This window comes from Lytechinus variegatus, chromosome 3 (assembly GCF_018143015.1).
Source record: "Lytechinus variegatus isolate NC3 chromosome 3, Lvar_3.0, whole genome shotgun sequence".
Classification (NCBI taxonomy): Eukaryota; Metazoa; Echinodermata; class Echinoidea; order Temnopleuroida; family Toxopneustidae; genus Lytechinus; species Lytechinus variegatus.
In genome coordinates, this window is record NC_054742.1 from 48,182,527 (window position 1) to 48,207,646 (window position 25,120).

Genomic DNA, 25,120 nt, shown 5'->3' on the forward strand with positions numbered 1-25,120 from the left:
CTTCATATTATGGTAAAAACACGTCCTCCTGATGAAATAAAAAAAGAAAATTCATATTAAAAAATGATTTTATTTCATATATAGCACGAACGAAACCTATATAAACAAGACACCGATATCCAATCTCGGTGGATCGTTTCTGTTTGTTGTGATAAATTTCATAATCGCTTTTTGATTATATTTCAAATACAAATTATATTTTCAACAAGATATGAATGATATTTAAGACATACCGATTGGCGATTCACGGAAAGTTGTTGAAGAGCTGATGAAGTAGTCTCTCAATCTTTCACTTTATATAGTCTGTGGCGTTTACCGCTCTGTCATCCATTACGACCAATCCATTATTTCTAGGCCCTGGGTGGTAATGTTCCAATAGTGTAATTACACCTTTTCTGATTTTATATGAACTGTGCTTACGATCAAATAAAAAAATAATGCCTCTCTTTTCAATGTACATGTAACTTCCTGACTTGTTGAAAATATATCAAGACAGTGAGAGCATGGCCTACTCTAAAAGGAAGGAACTTAATAACTAATTTACAGAATTGAATTTGTCAAAGAATTCACTCAAAAAAGGCCTTCGAGTTTTCATTAAAGTTTCTTCCAACCTTCACTGTTATGCGCAATTTTGATTTCGTGATACATAAGTGACTATTTCAACACAATATGCAGGTGACGGTTATTTACTTTTGCTAAAAACATGTAAAATATACTCTGAATTGTCCAAAACATGATACTAGAGTGGTTAATGTGAATCTTTTCAAGAATTTCTGTTTTCAAACAAGCCGTATTTGTATGCGGATGCGGTGATGATATTTGAATTAAACGAGTTCATTGGTGCAGAAGTAATGGATTTGAACAATAAAATCAAATTCAATAAAATCAGCTAAGGTTTGAAAATATAGGCCCTAAGTGCTTTTCAGACATCTCATTTTGTTCAGCATCCCTCGATATTTTTTACTAGTGTGCTTCAGCTCTCTTAGAACTTTTTTTTTATTATTAATGAATTTATATTATACTGTTATATTATATACCCTTCAAAAGTTAACCGCGTCCCCTTGGTACTCACGACTACTTTTTTTCACGCATGCAATATCACAATTCTTTATCAAATTCATCATCTTTTAAAGCCACTATTTAGAATTTTCATTAACGATAATTATCAATTGAATCTTGCTATACTCATATACCAGTAAAACAACCACGAATTACCCTCCGTTTTTGTCTCGCCTGCGTACCAGAGCGAGACGATAGGCGCCGTTTTTCCGACGGCGGTGGCTTCGACGTCAACATCAAATCTTAATTTTAACCTCAGGTTAGGTTTTTGAAATGACATCATAACTTAAAAAGCATATGGACCTAATTCATGAAATTTGGACATAAGGGTAATCAAGTATTACTGATAATTCTGTTTCGGTTTCAGGTCATATGGCCAAGGTCAAATGTCATTTAGGGTAAATGAACTTAGACAATGTTGGGGGAATCTATATCAAAATCTTAACCCAGGTTTAAGTTTTTGAAATGTCATTATAACTTAGTTAGAATATAGAGCTAGTTCATGAAACTTACACATAAGGGTAATAAAGTATTACTAAATATCCTGCCAGAATTTCAGGTCACATGACTATGGTCAAAGGTCATTTAGGATCAATGATCTTTGGACATGCTAGGGGCATTTGTTGTATTTCCATCGTAACTTTATTTTTTTAAAGCTAGTTTATAAAACTTGGACATAAGAGTAGTCAAGTATCACTGAACATCCGATGCGAGTTTCAGGTCACATGATCAAGGTCAAAGGTCCTTTAGGGTCAATGAACTTTGGCCATGTTGGGGATCTTTGTTGAATTACCATCGTAACTTTGAAAGTTTATTGATCTAGTTCATAAAACTTCGACATAAAAGTAATCAAGTATCACTGAACATCCTGTGTGAGTTTGAGGTCACATAATCGAGGTCAAAGGTCATTTATATAGGGTCAATGAACTTTTGTCATATTGGGGGTATTTGTTGAATTGGCATCATAACTTAGAACGTTAATGGATCTTATTCATAAAACATAGACATACGGATAATTAAGTATAAATGGTTGTCTCGCACACATTGATCACATGATCATGCATGGTCAAAGGTCATTTCGGTCAATGGACATAGCATTTCATTATCATATGGATGTTTCCTTTTGTGAATAAAAGAAACTTTTTAAATAGCTGTTTTCAAAGTCAGCACTGCTGCTTTATCAAATCGCGTAATGCGGGCGAGACTGCCAGAGGCGTTCCACTTGTTAACAATTATTTCGGGTAAATAATGAAATTCACTATTACTCAACTAATTACAAATTCATTTTCATCACCTGATCACCAATGACTCATACAACACTTACACAAAACACTTTCATATTTACTGCCCAAAAATGTTGGAATTCCCCTTCTCTGAATATAAGACAGAGTTTAAACTTGAGTACATTTAAACTTAAAGTTAAAAAATCACTTTTGCTCCTTCTATTTGACAATTGGCAAGTTCCCATCTCCCATCATTTCCCCACACTTTTTTCTCTCTCGCTTTTTTTTTCATTATCATTTTTCCCCTTTTGTCCCCCTTAATGTTGTATTAATTTATCCCTTCTTCGCGGAGCTTCCACCCTCATACATCTTTGTTCAGTTATTTTTATCATCACTGACCATGCTTTTCCCATCCATGAAAATCCAATCTCGACTTAAGCTCCCTACTATTTACGTTCCTTATTTGCGTTATTTATGTCATACAAACCTCGCTTCTTAAAGGGGAATCCAGCCTTGGCCATAAAATGTTGTGTTGGGAAGGAGAAAAATAAATTAAACAGAATGGTGAAAGTTTGAAAGAAATCGGACAAGAAATAAGAAAGTTATAGCTGCTTTAAAATTGAGATCACTAAAATTATGTAGATTTCAAATTGGCAACAGGGTAAGTAAATTATGACAAGGGGCAAGGACAACTTTCCCATAGGCCATGTACTTTATTATCAGGGATTTGTGGTTTTCTCCTAAGTACCAATTTCCCTGGGGCAGTAATCTAAATATAATCCAGGTAGTATATTGTTTTATGTCCTCATGAAAGAAAAATATAATTTGAAATAAAACTTTTAGGAAAAATGACATTTTAGCCATAATATGTATTGGAGTACATGGAAGAGTAGTCCTTGCCTTACATCACTATGCCATCCCATATGCGGCCAATTTGAAGTCTCCATGAATATAGTGATTACCAATATTTACAACTTTTAAAAATTCATAACTTTCTTGTTGTTTGTCCAATATTGTTCAATTTTTCACCTATCAACTTGTCTGATTTTTCTTTTTCTTATAAAAACAAGTTTTTATTTGGGTTGGATTCCCCTTTAACTGATCCTTCTTTTTTCATTCATTTTTATTTCTTTTTTAAGCATGCATACATCTATTCATATAAACTTTTAAAAAAGGTTTGATTTATGTATTTTGTTTATCGTACGTTGTTTGTAGGTTTATGACCGATTTGCAAGTATAAGCTCATTTTTTATGATTGATTTATGTAATTGATTTTTATGTATGTTTATCTTATATTGATATAGAAATGAAATAAACAAATAAACTCAAATTATACAACGCTAGTTTACTACATGTATACTTTAGAATAGTTAGTCAACAGCTATTATATTTTCAATTTGAAACAAGTATAGTTAGTACATTGAAGATCAAATAATGAAAATCAAACTTCCTTACACTGTGGAAACACTGAGTAAAATTTACCCATTATTGGGTAGAAAGGGAACATGCATGTTTGCTGCATCCTTTTTTGGCATGTTTTAGGGGTAAATTTGCGTAAAATTTACAAAATATTGGGTATCTTTTTATCCAACAAGCATGCATGTTCCCATTTTATCCAATATTGGCCAACTTTTTTTGTTTACAGTGTATTTAGCAAACTGTTGAACAAATACATGTAAAGTTCGTAAACAACGTTTAAAAGTTCTAGCAGCGTTCTTATACTGTGAGTAACATTAAGACCTCCTTTAGACCAAGCTTACCAAGGAACTAAGAGGAAAATAATAACAATGCAGTATTCAGTTCAGTTCAATTCAATTCATTTTATTTCATTCACAGTAAATGAAAATATACAAATGTGGAATATAACATAACAATAGGGCCTAATTACCATAATGCTTGCACTAAACCTAACACATCATATGTTTCGTGGATGGAGACAGCTATGGAAGCCTTATATTAAGACATGTTGTTCCATAGCTGCCCCCTTAGAAAGTTTCACTCATTACTCACTGGTATTCATAAACATTTTTAGAATTTCAATGACCCCCTCCATGACCACCGTCTCGCGATAAATTCTTCTTCGTGTTTTTGTAGTAAACTTTTTAATACAAAACTTTAGTTTTTATGTTATATTTTGAAATAAAATTCAGAAAATAATATCACATTCCGCGCTTTTTTCGGGATCCAAATGTCGTCCGTCGTCCGTCCGTCACAAATCTAATGACACATAACTCCACAACCGGAAGTCGCTTTTCAACCAAACTTGGATGGTAGATGGATTTGGGAGACCTGCATATTATACTGCAGTCGGAGGTCACATGATAAGGTCAAAGGTCATTTTAGGTCAACGTTAAAGTTTACATGCAATACTCTCTTATGACACCTAACTCCGCAACCGTAAGTCACTTGGTAACAAAACGTGGATGGTAGATGTACTTAAAGGCGACCGGCATGTTTTGCTACAGTGGGAGGTCACATGGTAAGGTCAAAGGTCATTTTCAGGTCAACATTAAAAATTATGTGCAAGGCTCTTATGACAAGTGTTATTCCATCCCAGTCATTTCACAATGAAGTTTCGATACAATTCAGTTGCCTGCCCTCGCAAATTACGATATTTCTGGTTATTTTCATAAGTGGGCAAGACGCAAAATTGCTTTTACCTTGTTTCTTTCCCTGCTTCTTCCTTTTCTTGGTCTCGTAACTTTAGGGGTCCATGTCCCTAGCCCCACCCCACGCTGTACTCCAGTTACTAAAAGTACTTATGTACATTCAATAAAAAAAAATAGATACGCAGAGAGGGCGCTATATAGATACCAAATTAACGACTGAAATGAATACAATGACCCTACACTTTTGTTTTATTAAAATTATGATACTGTTATATATAAGAATTATAAGAGCAATTACATTCATTTTATTTAGTAATTTTCTCTGTAAGGATAGTCATAGCGTAGAATGATTAAGAACATTCCAGAATGTCTCGCTAAAGCTTTGGTAGGCATGTTCTTTAATAGGCTGAGAAATTTTGTTATTTCTGAATAGAGACTGTGTCACAAGAGAGATTCCTAATGGCAGTAAAAAGGACAATAGGATTAGCTATTTTGTTTACATTGTTAATTTCATTGAGGTCATTCAAGAGTCTTCTAAAATTAGACTGCTTTAGAAATTGGCAGAATGTTCTTTTTGTAGACAATGCTAGAAGCTTCCAGAATAGTGAATAATTTGTAGTTTCTTCAAGAACATCACACAACACATTAAAACTCAGAGTTTCACGCCAGACTTTATGTCAGAGCATAGTTTATTTCCAACTGGAATATAACATTTATCTTCTGTGGAATTATTTGCACGCCATCAACGAACTGTTTGCAGTTACTTTGAGAGAGGAATTCTCAGTTCTCATCGAGATCATCAACCCGTTTTAATGAACGCTTTTTAACCCATGGATTGCTGAATTTGACTGTTAATCATCATCATCAACATTGTCTTCACAGACATTTCAACTCGTTACAGTGACTATTGTTATTCATCGTGCTTCAACATCAATTACATTATCGCCATCATTGTGAACTTTAATTTAAGGAATTTTCGCCAGCCAACTTGGATCTTATCTGGATCATAACTTTGGATTATAATCAGCATTTCAAGATATGTAAGATTAATATTTATTTTTATTTTGTTTAATCAAATTCAAAACTAAATTTTCATTGTTATTTGTTGCAGTATCGTAGCAATACTCGACTGTCATTGTTGATCCTTGACCAAATCTTTAGACGGTGGCATTTCAAGGTTAGTGACCTTTGCTAGCTATAGGCTCAAACAAATATGAAATTACGTAATTAGACCCGGTATTCAAAATTCAAAAGAATTGTTTAAGAATAATTACCAATTCCCATTACCTAGCACCATCGGCACCTTTATTTGAGAAACTGTCCTTTCTTAATACAGGGGGGGGGGGGGCTGTATGATATTGATAAATACGAACTTGCAATATTTATCTTTAAGTATAATAAGATGTTGTTACCCAATCCTTTTTCAGATTTTTTTCCCCAATACATTAATCAAGTTCATAATCATACCCGCATACATTCGTAATTCCGAAGCTTCGTTATTCCGAAGGTTCGGATATTCCGAAGGTTCGTTATTCCGAAGGTTCGTATTTCCGAAGGTTCGTAATTCCGAAGGTTCGTAAGTCCGAAAACGTAATGAGGTTCGTAATTCCGAAGGTTCGTTAGTCCGAAACGTTAGTTCGTTAGTCCGAAATTAACGAACCTTATTTCGTATTCGGACTAACGAACCTTCGGAACATCGAACCTTATTTCGTTTTCGGATTAACGAACCTTCGGAACAACGAACCTTATTTCGTTTTTGGACAAACGAACCTTCGGAACATCGAACCTTATTTCGTTTTCGGATTATCGAACCTTCGGAATAACGCCACAAATGTTCGGATTAACGAACCCTTTTACGTTTTCGGATTAACGAACATTGAGGTATAGGCAATTAACGTGTTTCGGAATTACGAATTTTCGGAATAAAGAACCTTCGGAATTACGAACCTTTGGATTTACGAAGTGTAACCATAATGCCTGTTCTTCTGGAAAATTTGATTTGTGGTCTATCAAGTCTAATCTCAAAGCTAAATCATTGAGTTAAAGGTCCCAAACAATGGAATACGATTCCCCAAAGGATAATAAATTCACCATTGATATCTTCCTTTATAAAACAGTATAAACATTTTCTATTATCAATTTTCTGTTGATGTCAATTCATTACTTGTGCTATTTTCCCTAACCCCTTCAACTGTTTTTTTTTTATTTTTTTTTCCTACGTTGAATTTATTACTGATCCTACTGAGTAGATATTGTATCTACTCACATTTGATTTTTCTTTGTATTTTTATCTTATTTGCGAAAAAAAAGATTAAATTGATAGCATCAACAATTAGTCTCGAGCGAGCAAAGCAAGTGAGAAAAAATCACTTTTTCATTACCAGCTTACTTAGGGATAGATTTTGATAAATGGTATTAAAAAATAACACTTTGAGATCATTCTTACACTATTCCTCCTACCATTTTCTTTCTTTTTCCTTTTCATTTTTGCTCTCGGTCATAGAACTTTTTTGGTCCCCCAGACCCTTCCTTTTGTATGGCGATGCTATGTGGGTGGGGTCCAGGGGCGGATCCCCCGGAACCTCTCGAGATTCAGCTATTTTAACCTTAAAGGGATGGTCCAGACTGGAGATATCTATATCTCAATTAAAATAGAGTACTGCATTCACAGAGCAAAATGCTGAAAGTTTGATAAAATCGGAAAACAAATAATAATAATGATGAATTTTAAAGATTTGCATTTTTCCGGTGAAACAGTTTTAATAATAATAATTCAAGATTTGTACATACACAGTAAACAAAAATAGCAAGTTGTTTAGCCTCTTCCACTAACAACAGGTTGTTTAAACTTTTTTTGTAATTGTTTAAACTTTTTAAACAACTTGTTTAAAAGTTTAATCAGCTGTTTAAAACGTTTAACAGTAGTTGTTAGAGAGACAGGCTTAAACAACGTGCTTAAAATTTTAAACAGCGTTTTTAACAGTGTAGCGCACATACCGGGTATCTGTCGATGACATTCAAGGCGCACATTCAACTATACAGTACTAAAGAGAAAAAGACATTTCTGTATCTTCATGAATCTTCATTAGGTGGGCTGATGATGTCATATCCCCTCTTGTTATTTTGTATTTTGCTGTAGCATTTCAGCATTTTGCTTTGTGAATTTTATTTAGATATAATTATTTTCAGCTTGGACCATCCCTTTAAAGATGTTCGCTATTTCAAATTTTCAAATCAATTACAGATATAAAATGCACGACATTACTTCAACACAGTGGCGTAATAAACCAAATATTTTCAGGGGGCACATGGCAAATGTGAAAAATAGGCGTCGCGATTTAGCAAAGACAAATTTGTCTAGCCCTTAGCTGCAGGGGTTGGGCGGTATGCCTCCTGAGCCTCTCGAAGTTCTATATCCTGATTGCGACCGTTATATTACACAAACACCATCCCTATTCTTTCCTCCTGATCTTTGTTTTTAGTCATTGGCAGCCCTGCCCTGTTCTTACATTTGTTTTTTGTGTGTGTTCTTTTCCCTTTTTTCTTCATTTTCACTTCAGCTTTTCTCCTAGCATTTTAACTCATTCCATTCTGCCCCGGGGGGGGGGGGCCACTTACATTGACGAGTGGATACCATGCGCGACCAAAAAAACACGTAAAAAGGATGTCCTTTTCACGATAGGGCACGTTACGTACGTAACGTGATAAGGGTGTCAAAAACACAAAAATAATGAAAAAAGGGTATCTATTTCGCTAGGAAAATTACGTGTTTAGGGTCGAATTTGCGGGGATGATAAAACAAAATTAAAATGTTTTATAAAGGATGTCCTTTTTGCCCCAACACTACGTGTTTAGAGTCCTATTTGCGCGAGGTGTAGAAGCTAGGTGGGGTCGCACTAAACCAAAGTAAGGTAAAGCCGATCGACGACCGAAGGACCCGTAACAATAAAACATTCCTGTACTTGTTTAGGGGTTCATTTCAGGGAATATTTGCCAAGAGTATCGTTTTGTTTCCAATACTTGTTAAGGGTAGGGTTTCACACGCCAATACTTGTTAAGGGGTGCATTTTCAGAATATGGAAATTACGTGTTTCGGGTGCTTTTCGAGACCCCATGGTCGCGCATGGTATCCACTCGTGAATGGAAGTGGCCCCCCGGGCATTCTGCCTTCATTCCCCGTATTTTTTAGCCTTGTTTTCGTTTCCCTTTCCAGCCATTATTTCCCGTTCCATGTCACCATCTTATTTATTTCCCCTTTCTAGCTCATTTATTAGTATTTCGGGTTGATTTCTCCCTTCTCAAATGTTCTTCTTTCATTTCCCACTTTCCTTTCGTTTTACATTATTTTTTCTTCTCTAATGTTCTTTCTTTACCTTCCCCTTTTCCCTTTATTTTTCCTCTTTCCTCTTTTTCTTAATTTTCTTCCCTAAGTTCCCTTTCCCTTTCTTCATCTCCATTTCCCCGCGAAATACTCCTACCCCCCGTCTGTTACGCCATGCACTTTTATAAGTTCAGATATTTGGTTAGTTGACACGAAATCATAGGGGGTGGCGAAAGGGTTCAATGGGCTTCAGCTTTTATAAATAAGTGTGTTCAAGATGTAGAAAATTTCTGTCTTATAATTACTAGTACTGTAATTGATTTTTTTTGTTATGGTCCATCAGCCCCTCCCCCACTTTCACAAACCCTTCCGCATCCCCATTCCCTCTGTTGAGATGAGATGAAAATGATGGGATGGATAATGAAGGTGGTATTGATGCTAATGATATCATGATGGTTGTAATGATATTATGATGTCGACATTGGATGATAGCCATCACCATGTCATGGTAATAGTAATGATGACGATTGTTACTGATTTCTTCACAGTTGAAATCAAGCTATTATGAGAGAAGAATTGTGTGCATATTTTAATTCACTTTTATTCATGGGAGGGGGGTCTATATTATTCATAAAGTCTTATGTTTTACCATTACGTAAATCCTGATCTGGCTCCTGCTTACGTATATGTTTTCACAGGCGTGTATCAATCAGATTATGATCATTTATTTCTGAGAACGAACTTTATCGTCGTCCGATCCGAAGGACGTGAACAGACTCGAATCTTGATATAACCGCCCCTCCCCCTGCCCCGTATACCAACATAGAGATATATTCTGGTACAGGTATGCACACGACACCGCAAGTGCCACGCCCACTATGAGTAGTTGTTTTTCACACATTCTACTTTTGAAGGTCAAGCTGCTATGGCTAAATTATTGGGTATTTCCAAGGTATACTTATTATTAAATTCTAAATCAAATAGCTCATTTTGTATTTAAAAAATGTAAAACGTCGTATGTCAATCGGAAAATTGTTTCATTTATATTTGTAGTGAATTTCAATGATCAAGTTGTCTGGAAAATTAGACTACAAGTAATGTGTATTTTGTTTACTATGACATCACCTCCCCGTCTGCATGTGCGAGCGTGTCTCTCCCTCGCTCGATTGTCAATCCTTTTTCAAAGAGAAGGCTACCGAGTACTACGTCATCGGCCAGCGCCAAGTCCTGGCTTGCCCACTCGGCGAATTACGATCAAACGCGTCGGTCTGTGCTATTTATTGGGCGGAGATTCACTGCGAAGCCCCAAATCCACTTCAGAGTCCGAGTATTTTGCTGCTTGCTCCTTGCTATTTGTGTTGTGCAATTCCATTACCGGTACCTCGACAAATTGTTTGCCAATCCAGGCATAAGTGAATTTAATTCGGGCAAGTTGAATTCCTATCCGGTGAGTACCGTATATCCGATTTTAGGTATACGTTTTCACGTGTGATTTCTTCCTTGTTTGTCAGCCTGTAGCCCGGGGACGTGTTCGTGGGCTGCCGCTGTACTAAAGGTGCAATCGTTGCATGTCGTTCCCTCCTTTGCATGTGTTGTCAATAGTGACTGTGTCTGTGCTGTGCATGTGGTCAGTGATGGCCCTGGCCTGGATCTTATTCTTATGTTTTAAGGCTTTATTTTCCATGTTCAAATTTTGTGTGATGAGTAATAATTTTACCCAGTTATCAATTGGTCGATAAATAAGAAAATACTTGTAGGTTGAGGTCTATATAGTATGATGGGGGGACCTAAAGCTACGCACTTTGTTTTCAAACAATAAAAACTGTCCCAATTTCAATATCTCAACAAATTATATTTCACTAATTTGTGGCAAACATTCTAAAGATCATTAGCCAAGTAGAAAATATCACAAAACTCACTAATACGAAAATCCCATCGTGTTTTTCGAACACCTCTTGATTTCGCCGCCCGATGTAGAAGGGGTCCTAAAGCTACGCACTCGATTTATCATGCAAAAAAATAGTATTTCCTGTGCCTCCATTTCTAAAATATATTCAAATTATTATAGGAGAAAATAAAATTAAAGCGAATATAACTCCAAACTTCCTAACAGTTGTTGGTTTTCTCTGCATTTAGAGATTTACTGCAGCCTCTGTAGAAAAAATTAATAGGAATTGTTCATCACTCTGCAGTCACAGTTCCACACACAGAGTGTGCATTTGCTATTGAAAACTGCATGCGCGATGAGTGGTGCGTAGCTTTAGGACCCACGCAGCTTTAGGACCCCCTACCATATATATATTTGGTCTGGAAATAATATGACTTCACTGTGAATGTGATGCGACTGTTATTTGTGAAGTAGTCTGTTTTGTTAGAGTGTGAGTATCATGAAATGAAATTTAACAACATCATAACATGTCTCCTCTAGCATGTCTAGAGGCTCGCTCTAGTAGTAGATCTTCGTCTAAAATAATAGTGTAGGTCTACACAACCTTACGAGGCATTAGATTTTTTTCTGAAATCCATTTATCTTTAAAATGAAATTGGTTTTCTGAGGTATCATTTCTAATCAGATGAAATAAGAAATTTTTATCTGAAATGATGTTTGTCATGTGAATATAAAGATCTGATATGATAAGCAGTAGGACAGCAGTACATCATCACATTCACACACAAATATACCCATGTTGCTTTGAAAAAAAAAAGTAAACTTGAATACAGTGGGCCCCACCCCTGCTGAGATCGACGTTGCGGAGATCATAAAATAGTCCCCACCGTGGAAGACTATCAGTCTCGGCCATTGTACATGTATTTCAAGGTGAATTTGCTCCAAATGTTGAAATTCAAATAGAATGAAATTAAATCATTGACAGTCATAATCATTTTTGTAGATTGGTGAAATATTTCAAAAGACTGCTGATTAATTGTATAACTCAAACAAAGATTCTTGCCATGTGATTGGTTGAGAGTTGTTCAACATTTGGTTCATTCTTCCATACTACATGCATTTTTCCATTGCACGGTGACCATGCATTTTTTATTTTTCCATTGCATGGTACGCTAGCCGATGCTAGCACTCCCTCATGTTTGTCGAGTTGAATGGAACTTTTCATCTTTCATTCATGAAAATGTTCTTCCCATTACACGCATACACATTCATTATTTGTATATATTGAAATGATACATGCAATAATGTGATATTAAAAAGAAATTTTTGTATAGCCATGTTTAGTGTACAGTTCGAAGCCATATGGATTTAATGAAATTAATGTCTCTTTGCCTCGCTTCCTGTCTGCAGGGATTTTCATTATGAGGTAGAGTGGTATAAAAAAACATCTTTTCTCATTTGGAATATTGGATTGATTAGCTTGTCATATAAAGATAAAGTGAAGATGAAATTGCCACTAGAATACCATTCCAATGAGATTTTAAGGGCTTTTGGAGGTGGATTTTATTCATAAAGTGGGCACTCAGCAGCTCTGCATGTGGGCATGAATGTTTCTTGCATCTACCGGTATTTGGCACTAAAAAATCAGTTCATCATCAGTACATACATAATTTTAAATCTAATGAATTTATTAGATAGGAATAACCATTTCGGGGATAGGGGATAATTTATTTAAACTTTCTGGCAATTAAATGCCTATATCACCCCCATCATGGAGGTAAGTGTTGCCAAGTTGGCTAACGTACATTTAGGTCAACAAAATAACCAATGTTACTGAGGATTTGTTAACTACAAATTTGCTTAAAATCCAATATTTATGATTGGGGATAAGACAATTGACAGACAATGATGAAATTTACATTGGTTTTTTTTTTTGTTGCAGTGGTTAGTCTGTGGTTCATGGGAAGTGAAAGATAACTTACATCTCATTTACTCTTTCCTCAGAACTCTTCCAACTTCTTAACAAACTTTTATCAACCATGCCTCCAAAGAAGCGATCAGCAAGCACAAAGACAGGTGGGAAAGGGGCTAAAGTGTTGAAGAAAGAACCAGATGATGGTGGACTGAAGGCTGCTGTTGAGAAACTCAAAACTGCCGACAAAGGGAAAAAATCATCTCATACTAAAGATAGCCATTGTAGTTGGCCTGGTAGTGTGGTAAGTGAGGATGGGATTGTCATGATTTTTTTTTTAATGTTCGAAATTGTGTACTTTAAATACTACACTCATAACAAATCCCTTTTTAGATAATCTAGTGACTTAACACCTTTTCACGTTTTTGCCCTGCAAGAAAATCCAAGGCCTGCTTCAAAGATGTTTGTACAATCAATAAAAATGATTTTTTGAATAATCCTTGATGAAATGTCTTGTAACTTTTAAATTAATTACTTGTATTTCTCTCTATGTTTTTAACTTTTTAAAAATAGGCCTACTTTTCTTAACATTGCAAATCACAAACCAAATTTCATATTTCTCTTGCTTCAAATATTGTGTTTGTATTTTTGGTTAAAAATTTTCAACATGGGTAATTTTACCAACCACATGTGCCAGGTGTCTAAGAATATCAAATTCCCCAAATGGACGGAAGCCGTGATGAGCTTTTATCAGAATTCTTTGAGCACATAGACTCATTATTAAGTATGGAAATTACTAAAGTCTAAACGTAAGGAATGTGTCAACAATCTATATCTTTTTCTGGAGAAAAAAAAAATCTTTGCTACTTTTTAATTGTATATTTCAGTAGATTAAAATTGTATGTATGTGATATTCTGTGTATTGTTACAAAGCTGTTTATTATTTATTATATTCAGTTTGATGATTTTGACTGTATGCTGAACCAAACTAATATTGGCCACAACAACAACAAGTACTATGTTATTCAACTCTTGCAATCTCACTTAGGATATGCTGTTTTTACCAGATGGGGAAGAGTGGTAAGTAATCAAGATTCAAAATCATCTCTTGTTAAACTCTTGTGAATTCCATCTAGTTCAAGGAAGCTAAAAACAACATTTAAATCATGAATTAATAAAGGGGACAATGTTGTGTCAGAAGTTATGTTGCTGAAACTTTCTAATGGTAGTTCTTACATCACTGTATAGACAATGCATTCACTTTTTAACCTCAAATTTTCTTTAAAAGTTCAATATTATGGTCAAAACTCAAGTATGACAAAGAAATCTGCTAGTCTTCTAAAATGTCCCCTTTGATCAAAAGATAAATCTCCCTTTGACCAATTTTCTTTGTTGGTCCTCTCATCATCCTTTCCAGGGAGAGTCAGGCCAGCAAGCAACACAAGAATTTAGTGGCGGTGATATCGAAGGTGCCAAGAAATTCTTCTGCAAGAAGTTTAATGACAAGACCAAAAACAAGTGGGATGACCGAGCAAACTTTGAGCCCAAGGCTGGCAAATATACCCTGATAGAGGTGGAGGACGCAGATAACGAGGAACTCCAGGAGACGAGTGAAAAGGTATTTTGATTTGGAAGAGTCTTAACCTATATACTTCATGCTAAACAGTCACCTCACACGTTGTTGTTGTTGTTATCTTGGGTTTTAAGGCGCGTTTCATTTGAATATTTACACACATTTTGCTTTTACAGTAGTCTTATTTTATTCACCTTTGCTTCAAGTTCAACACATTTGAAGAATGTATGATATAGGCCTAGCCACCTATAGAAGTTTGTGTTTTAGGTAAATCAACTATTGGATGTCAAGAATCTTGATTTAATAGTTTTTGTGTATACTATAATAATTTTTCTGATCCTCAGGAGTAATCCTGTCTGTATTAGAAGCTATGAGTCATCGGAGTATGACTGAGATGGTGTAAAATTACAATTGCTTGGCCATCGCTTGTTCAAACAATAAAAGCTTCAGAAAGTTCACAGTTGAGATCAAGAATATACCTGCGGACATTTGAATATCATATCATGGCTGAGAACCAGAAAAGAAAAAATTAGGTTTTAATGTAATATTACAACTTACTATGTGTAACTGTAAGTGACAAGCCATTTCAGAAAACATAATCAGTTGTATAATTTTCATGTATGACTTTATGTGTGACACTGATCTCCATTACTTTTATGTATTACATTCAAGTATTTTCAGTCAAATCTGATCATTTGATATTTAAAATCTGAGCATGTGCAGTTTCCATGTTAATATTTCTGCAAAACATTGTTTTGTCAGTTTGTATGCCAAACTAAACATCATGCTTTCTGTTGTACATCAATTTTGAGATTTTCTCTTGCTGATATTCCTGTTTTTGTATAATTTGTTATCAGCTTGCCGAGGTAGATGACTCATCTAAGACAGTGCTGCCTTCCAAGCTGGATAAGGTTACACAGGATTTTGTCAAACTTGTTTTCAACGAGGACATGTTCAAGGAACAGATGACCAAGTTTGAAATTGGTAATGCATTCTATATCTCATTGAGTGCTTCGTGCACGCTACGTATCCTACTATTACATGCCACACTCGTGCTCGCACGCCTACTATTGATTGCTTTGTGCTTGCATTGTTTCCTACCCTCGCCTGCTTCGTGCATGACTGCGCACATTCGGAATTACAATCATTGTTACGCCGTTTTGCATTGTATTGCGCATCGCATGCACGCCGTAATTAGCACTATTGTGTGCAGTGCGAACTCTGCTTTCTGACAGATCAACTTACGCGGTTTACATTGGACTTTTTCAAGTATTTCTACATTTTTTTACAAGATATGGCTCTGCCTCTGAGAAGAAAGACCTAGGTTTTTTTATCCATACAAAACACTCCACAAAATGGAAATACTTGATACAACTCATATTTTAGCAGTAAAGATAATAACCAATCCATACTATGAGGACACCATTATAAGGAGTATGAAATTTCCTACAACTTTACTACACAATAATTTGTGGATAAACTAATCGTTAGAGAGTTACAAGCAATTGTAATCATGACTATTGAAAGGAGTGAATACGGCTCGCGATCCCCAAATCAATGTGGCACAGGGGGGTTTTGTGGCTGGCACAGGGGATTAGCATCGGATTAGCACTGTGGCATTGGGTTAGTAGTGTGCGTGGCATGTTAAGAGATATTTGACGAATTATACACACAAGAGTCTACTAGTATAAAATGATGTGTAAATCTTCAAATCAAGAGCTAACCTTTGGATATTTAATATTTTGGAGATGAGCCAATGCCGTGGAATAGACTTATGGTTCACTAAATCCAATTAAAAAAAAACTGACTGAAAATTGGCACCAAGATGCAGTGGCATTCAATATTCATGTGCTTGTGTTTGTATCATGAGCAACATACATTGAGACCTACTGGAATGAAAATTCACACTGTCACTTTTTCCAATTATTCCCTTATTATTGTTTTATCATCTAGGAGTAGGAAGTACATGTAGTCTGATAGACACACAGCATTTAAAGTCACCAATGACTCAATCTCTAGTACAATTAACTATATAGTATCACCTCCATGATGCAGTGGTAACCATTATTGTTATGAGTGGTGGAATATACACCCATGCCAAAGACAGTCCAATAGTATCACAAACTACCAGAGGTCCAGACTGCTGTGGTATTTCCTCAATATTTTGGTTAAAAGTAGGTAGAGGACTAATGTAAGATACATGTACTTTCTCTATTTTGGTGGGAGCCATGGGGTGTAATCAAATTAAAGTGGCTGTAAAGTTCACTGTGGCTTTTATCAGTTTCCAATCCCCTCTAAATAGTATCAAAGCATCAGGCAGTACATTTTGTTTTGCAGGTGTGATAAGGAACCTAGATTGATAATGTGGTAGCAGTAGATGTAACCCATACCATTCCACAAATCAGCTCACAGTGGTTCAGCTATGACCCCCTCAGTTTGATTTTTATAGCATGTTGGGTAAAAGTGTTATTGTGGGGACTTTGGGAAATTATATTCAAATTCATATTAACAGTGACCCTAAGCAGTATTGGCTTTCACTGTTTTGCTCTATTTTTTGGTCATAGGAGCAGGCAGTGGATTAATTTTTTGAAGTGTTATTATTAGTATGGCAGTGAGTCCAAACTTCGCGGACGGTCATTTTCTCAAAAACTAGCCAATATCCTTAAAATCTGACATCAACATGAAAAGCGACCTAAAATTACCCTTTGATGAAAGTTTCTTTAGGATGAGTTCAGTTTTCATGAAAATATAGGCAAAAGATCGGCAAATTTGTCACTGCTAGCGCCCGTTTTGAAGAACTCAACAAGCATCACGATATAACCATTTTGCAAGCAGAAATCATCAAAAATGTGAGTTAAGTGTGGTACTAACCGATTCTATAGCATTTTGCCATCAATCTGATACAAATATTTCACTTTTTGAGCTGGAGTTTTTTTTAAATCTCCACAAAAGCTTCGGTGCGCGAAGTTAGGTCACACTTTTTCTGAATGTTTTTTTAGCACAGCCCGCATTCGCCGATCGGAATAGAATTTTGAGATCACAATACCGGCGAGACCCCTTGACCTATTTTACATTTTCGTCCATGATTTTATAGTTTACGATCTTGCCGTCAATGTGGTAACTATTTCTGGAATCGGTTTTGTATTAATTATGAATATTTTGTGAAGTTTGGACACCCCATCATATTTATTCAGAAAATGAAGATGACACAAACAATACATAACAAATCCGTAATTCATTAATATTTCATAGCAATATATATGTATTATATATTGGCTTTTCTGTTCGAAGGGAAAATTCTACCATATCCCATACGCCAATATCCCATTCTTTGTCATTCTTATTCGTCCTACAGATGTAAAGAAGATGCCGCTTGGTAAACTCAGCAAGGCTCAGATTGCCAAGGGCTTTGAAGCTTTAGAAGAACTTGAAGATGCGATACAGAAGAAGGCAAACAAGGGCAAGTTGAGTGAACTTTCCTCAAAGTTCTACACCATCATCCCTCATTCTTTTGGAAGGAATATACCTCCTCTGATTGATGATGCTGAGAAGATCCAAGCAAAGAAAGACATGCTTATTGTAAGTATTTTTTTAATCATTATCTTTTCTAGCACCTTACTATGCAATATACATTAGCAGGTAGTGGATCTTTGACAAAAGTTTTCTGATTGACATTATTATGCATTGGCTTAATACCATATGCCATTAAGATGCAAGGTGCATGTGTGTTTGTTGTGGAAGTTGGGGTGTAGTGATAAAGTTTGTACAGAACTAAAGTCAGAATGATCATGGTCAACTGATGATCATGTGGATTGCATTCCTGGATTATGAGTGAATAACCACCATTCAGATGATTTGATGTGTATATATTTAAGGAACGTGAACATAGTCTCTTAAAATGACAATTTTACATTAATTGAATTCCAATAAGTTTCTATTAGGTAAGATATTCTTTGAAGTGTCCCATTACTGATCATATATTTAGTTTTATTTGTCTTTGTTTATTTATTTTCAGGTTCTTGGAGATATCGAGCTTGCACTAGGTATGCAGAAGGAAAAGAAAAATAGAGATGCTGCTGTAAGTATTTCTTGAAAATATTGATATTGTTTTCTGTCAAGGCCATAGTGTAAAATTGTATTATCATGACAAATGCAGATTGTTTTAAAGGCTGTAACATTGGGGGGGGGGACTGGACAATTAGAGACTTTGGACTTTGCTTTATAGCTGCCTCCTCAGAGAAACAAATCCATTGCTAAGGCTTATACCCTAAATTTTGTAAGAATTTTATTTCTGATTATATACCAAGGAGTGTGGAACATATAACATCAATTGTAATATTCTGCAAAATTATGTAACATTCGTATAGTAGGATAGGGAAATTACATTAATGCAAGCATGGTGACTTCCTCGCATACTCCACTGGGAGTGAAGAATGTGTTTATAATGTTTTTGGAATTTTGGGTAAACCTGAATGAATTGAATAATCTTTGACTCTTGTTTGAATAGGCTGGCGATGCTGTACCCCATCCACTTGATGTCAAGTATGATCTTCTCAAATGCGATCTGGAGCTTCTTGACCCATCATCCAAGGAGTTCAAAGTAAGTGATCTGAAAGAAATATTATTTTATATAGTGGATGTTACCAAAAAACAAAACAAAATCAGGAATATGAGGATTGATGAGCGGAAGAAAGAGAAAAAAGTGTGATGTCTTTTTCTTAACTCAAAACAAATTGAAATTATTTCAATATTAACAAAAGGATGTAATGTATGTGAATTCAATCTTTGAACCCTATTGATGCGCTGTGTGGACGGGGATGAATAGTAAATTTGTCACTGTGTCATGCCTGTATATTACTCATTAGTAGTTTTAAATGATTTGTATTTACTTGTTATACAAACACTTGGTCTAATTTTTTGATATCATCTAAGACCATTATGACTGAACTAATTTTGTCTACTATAAATTTGTTCAATTTTTTTTTGTTCAATCATCAATATTCATATGAAGTCTAAATACCATTTAGTCTAATGCCAAGAAGGTCTTATTTTCAATGTGACTACTTGCTACTTTGCACTTTATCAAGTGAAAGGTTGGCTTATATGGTTCATCTAATCGTACTAGACGAAATGGGTATGGCCTAACTGAAAATACAAGAAAGTGGTGGATGGGCTAAATGATGATTAGACCAACTATAATGAGACAAACTGATTGCAGAGGAACAAGGGCCATGTGGAATCATGAGACCAAGCAGTAAGAACATGAAATGATTGTAGTCTTGTAGACCAATCAGCAATTTGAATTTGGGAAAATGTATCCTCGACGTCAAAGCCGTACATGTATGATACTGCGTGTTCTATCGCTGTTTACACACATTGTTAGTTAAATCTCTGTGTGATGTTTGATGCATGTTTTTTTTCAACTTGTTTCCACAGATTGTTAAGACCTACATTGCTAATACAGGCTGTGCTGGTTCAGATAAGCAGCTTCTTCATGTTTGGAAGATGGATAGAGAAGATGAGGTAAGTGTTGCTTTTAACTACGTTCTTTCTTTGGTGACACAACATTATAGGGTTAGATGTTGTATCACAATAGGGTTTTATGCTAGGTTTAGGGTAGGGTCCAGGGTTGAAGTTGGTCATTCCATTAATGTATGGAATTTGCAGCAGAGCATTTGTCGCCGAAGCAAACGTCATAGAACACTTTTTCATATTTTCTCATATAAGTTTTTGACAAAAATTATCTGAGCATTTTCAAAGGGGTCATACAATCTTATAATTATTTATTACTTAAACAAAGACTGAATGTTTTGAATTCTCCCCATATAGAATGTTATCAAGAACCAGGAAGTGCAGGGGTGTTAATGTTTATATGGTTTGGGAAACAATTCAATAACATCTCAACTTTCATTCTGTAAAAAATGTATTATGATGTAATTGTACAGATTCTGTTGCTTCCTGTAAGGAAAAAATGGGTCCTTGAAATTCATTGAGTGTTTATTTGCAGTTATTATAAAGTCCCTTTCTGCTCAAAGGTACATGTATATATGGCTTCAGTTCTATCACTTAGAAAGGGAGAAACACTGACAAAGGATTACATTTTATTGTATTCACAAAATCTAATCTGTTGTACAACAATTAATATCAGAACTTAAATAATTGACCAGTAACCTTGGAAGAACTTCTTCTGTAGCCATGCCCTTATCTGATATTTAACCATAATTGCCATGGAAGGGTTAGTTAGTGCCCCTTCACCATTTTTTTTTCAATAGATATGTAATATGATAAGCTTTTTGCACAAAATGTTTTACTTTTTTTAGTCTCTTTCAAGCAATAAATGCTAGACACGTGAAAATGAATGAAATGATTGTGATTCTATCAGCCCAGGCTTTAAAACCCCAAGAATTAATAAGGAGAAAAGGTAAAAATATTTAATGTGGACAAATTACATGCAGCCGGAGCAGCTCTCTAATTTATTGGAATCTGTTTTCAATATTTCAACAGAGTGATAGATTTACTGCACACGCTAATATCACAAATCGTCGTCTCCTGTGGCACGGTACCAATGTAGCTGTAGTAGCCGCTATCTTGAAAACGGGACTTCGAATCATGCCACATTCAGGAGGACGAGTAGGACGAGGCATATATCTTGCATCGGAGCAAAGCAAATCACGTGGATATGGTAAGTGTTAATCTGTTGATCTTGAAAGAAAAGGTGATCTCATGACATCACACAATGACATGCTGTTTATGCCATCAACAGCATGTTTGTTCAATATTCTTTTGTGTTATATCCTGAAACGTTTATCAATTCATTTCAAATTTGTTGTTTGTTTATTAATTTAAATGGAAGTGAAGTGAATTGAATTTCCATCAGAGTCTTTCAGTGACATATCATATAATATATCTGCGACACAAAGAATCATAAAACAAATTTTTTCCTGTACAGTATCTGGCTCATCTTTTGAGACTGAATGGGCTACATCTTCGTACGCAATAAGGAAGTAATAAAATATCTGCCTCCAAACAAAACATTAATGACTGTTAATAACAATTTGCAGCAAAGTGCTTGGGGGTATATATCTTCCACACTGGCAATATGATATCAGCACTTCAATATACTACTATGTAATTTTATTCATGTAGTTGGAGCAGCAAATGATGGCCGAGCCGTGATGTTCCTGAATGAAGCAGCCCTGGGTAAAGAGCATCACATCACAGCTAATAATAGCTCTCTTACTAAAGCACCTAATGGATGTGACTGTGTCATTGCTAAAGGAAACCAAGAACCAGGTATGATACCTAAAGAACTTCAACCAAGACAGACATTGTTTTATTAGGAAACTCATCAAATTGCTATTAACCCTGACCAGGCCTGGCTTGTTGGACTGTTCTCTGGCCAGTAGAGGGAAAGGGGGGGGGGGGTGATTCCATCTTCACTTGAGATCTTGGCCACTGAGCGCTGTGAAAATCAATTTTACATCATGATTAAGGCAATGAATAGAAAATTGCATGATGAGAAGAAAGGCTTTATACATTTAAAGGTGTGTTGAACCTTCTATCAGACAGTCTTGGAAGAATAAGATGGTTCTGAGACCATTTAGAAAAAGTAACAGATAAACAAAAATCCAAAAAAATTATTGTTGAGAAAAAACGTATATTTTGCCATTTGTAGGTCATGATACAATTTGAATCAATATTATATCGAACAACAATTTGTTTTTATCTGTGCATCTTAAAATTCAGGTTGCATATCTCAAAGGTAAATTGAAGGATTTATCTGGTAAAATTTACTCACCATAACCAAATATTTTCTTAAACTCTCATATTGTTACATAACCTCATTATATGTTGTCTGCATGCAAACATTTTTTTTCAGATCCTAAGAAGGAAACCATCTTGAAGCTTGATGGCAAGGATGTGGTTGTCCCTCAGGGAAAACCAGTCAAGCAATCAAAATATTCGTCATCTCACTTCTACCAGAGCGAGTACCTCCTCTATAAAGAGAGTCAGAACAGAATGAGATACCTCTGCCTCTTCAAGTTTTGGTAATCACCTCACAGTGCTGCAATGTATCTTGGTTGCTTGAGAATTGTCTGAACAGGAATCTGCTAGAAATCCAGTCATTTAGATAAGGTATGAAACCTGTGGAGGAAGGAGCATTTGTTATTCGACATTTTTACATTAGCTGGTAGAAATATATTAACTGTCCGCTCTTCTTTTTCATTATAATAAGGTGTATGTAACATATATATGCTTTATTCACTGCCCACTGACTAACTTTTATGTTTCTGTTACACTATGTAAGTATTACAGTAGTTGCATCTGCTGAATTTTGTTTAAGTGAAGATTTTTTTTTGAAAATTTGCTTTGATTTGCTTCTGTCACTTGGTTGGGTCAGAGTGTGGAAACAGGATTGCTTTTGACCATTGCATGGTAAATATTTTTTAATTCAATCTGAAAATCTTACAACTCATAAAGCAGTTGTGTGTTATGTTCAAAGATCATGATTTTTTTTTTCATTTTTCATTCATAAATGAATGCTTTGATCAGAATGAAATGAAAATGAATAACATACAATATCTGTGTAGGAGAAATTAAAAGATATTAAACCATCTAAGTATGAATAACAAACCTACTCTTAACCTAATTCCATTCTACATCTTGCCAGAGAGGCAGTTGCCTTTGTGGAAAATGAAATGCAGCCTTTTAGATGAACAATTTCATTGTGTTGAAATATCAGTTTATTCTTCAAAATGATGAAATGTTACTCTTATATGACAATTCATATAATCCCTTTCAAACTGTTCCTTTTTGTAGGAATGTTGTTAGCAATCCATTCTGCTGTGATTTGGGAATCTAAGTATGTAGAATTTCAGTATAAACAGGTACTGCGATTATCTACAAATGGCAATTAACTTCCTTTCTATTTGAAAACATGTTCATTTTTGCCAAATTTCAGCTGTATCCATTTTTATGCTGTTTTAATTCCAATGTTAATGGAAATTTGATGTCTTTCTTACAGAATTACATGTGTGAAGATATATTCTCTAAGTGAGTTAGATAAAATTTTATGATGAATGTTTTAGAGATGGTACTTTTTATAAACTTGTGGAATGAGGCTAGTCTAAATATCTTAATGCATATTGATATACAGAGGGTATATCTACTTGCCAATAAATTCATATATTTTACCTGTCAAATCAAAGATTTTATAGTCACTGTTTTTAATATGCACTGAAATATGTTATGGTAAAATAATTGTATCGATAAATGTATTATTTGTACGTTTTTTTTATAAGGCAGACACCAAAATCTTACATCAGTTCATGTAGTATGAAGATTTGATATGACATGAATTATTTGTACACATATTTCAATTCAGTGATGTAAAAAAAATATATGATTCTTTAAAATCTATGCATGTTTTACAGAAAATGCCTTTAGAGTAAATCAGAACTTTGATTTTAATGTATGATAGATTCATGTAGGTGTGATGTAATAGTATTTTACTTTAATTTTATTTTTGTTTTACATGTACATTGTATTTCATTTCCAGTAATACAATAATGATAGTAAATATCAAAACTTTGAATACAAAATTTAAAATCCAATGTCAGAAGACAAAGAAAATACAAACAAAAAGTTCATCAGCTAATGCCTGGGGATTATCAAAATAAATCAGGATTCTGTTAAGACTTTCCTCATTAGCTGGTGATAAAGATAGAACAAATGGAGTCCAACATTATGAACCAAAGATATTTGAAAAAAATAAAAAAATTTGCCACAAATGCAGGTTTTAGAGGATTTTTCCCCCAAAAGAGAAAGAAAAAAGAAAAACAAAAAAAGGAAAGAAAAGGGGAAACAGAGTTTTAATCTCCATGTTTTTATTAATTTATCATGTGTATATTGTGAAATGTGTAAATAGAAATCAAGAATATCACATTGATAAAAATGTGCTCATAGATTACACAAAACAACTTTTTACTCGATGTCTATACATGTTTACATTTGGTGTTTACATTTCATGCTATATAGGATAGACAGGGGGAGAATATAAGCTATTTTTACTTTAAAGTCAGGAAATTTGATTTTTTTTTTAAATGAAGAGACTGTCCACTCCTTGTGCACCCATGTTATATTTGGCCTTAATCTGCCTGTAACTGATTCTCAAATCATGTTTTATTTTCTTTACTTTTAACTCATGAACAGAGTAGATGGCCTTTGATGATGAATAGAGTACTATGTATCCAATGTATGAAAGGTGTGATATGTATGTAAAGCAATAGTTTTCGGAATGCTATTTTCCATGTTAACATACATGTAGAAGTTTTAGCTGCACATACTACAAGTCATTCTTATTCCTGTACACCTTGTTGATCAAGCTATTCTTTCAATATGCTATTGATACAATCTGGATGATATTATTTTCAAATCTTCCTGATTGCCAGAATAAACTAGCTGTATGAATGTGTATTCCATACATGTAGAAAAAAAGATTCTGTTGGAGTTTGTTATCTTTGTGTCATATTATC

The 25,120-nt window shown here is 34.9% G+C and overlaps 1 protein-coding gene across 1 annotated transcript; it reads left to right on the forward strand.

Moving 5' to 3' along the window:
- Positions 1-10,432: 10,432 nt before the first annotated feature.
- LOC121411215 (protein mono-ADP-ribosyltransferase PARP3-like) lies at positions 10,433-24,342 on the forward strand. Its single transcript, XM_041603796.1, has 12 exons — positions 10,433-10,659; positions 13,105-13,316; positions 13,970-14,092; positions 14,430-14,630; positions 15,443-15,569; positions 17,941-18,164; positions 18,601-18,663; positions 19,093-19,185; positions 20,022-20,108; positions 21,090-21,267; positions 21,732-21,878; positions 22,465-24,342. Exons 2-12 carry the CDS (start codon positions 13,140-13,142, stop codon positions 22,635-22,637), a joined length of 1,593 nt encoding a protein of 530 aa, XP_041459730.1. The 5' UTR covers positions 10,433-10,659; positions 13,105-13,139; the 3' UTR covers positions 22,638-24,342.
- Positions 24,343-25,120: the final 778 nt, after the last annotated feature.

Coding starts and splice junctions, on each gene's coding strand:
- LOC121411215 (XM_041603796.1), top strand. CDS start 13,140: ATGCCTCCAAAGAAGCGATCAGCAAGCACAAAGACAGGTGGGAAAGGG. Junction 18,165..18,600: donor CAAAGAAAGACATGCTTATT/GTAAGTATTTTT, acceptor ATTTATTTTCAG/GTTCTTGGAGATATCGAGCT. Junction 19,186..20,021: donor CATCATCCAAGGAGTTCAAA/GTAAGTGATCTG, acceptor TTGTTTCCACAG/ATTGTTAAGACCTACATTGC.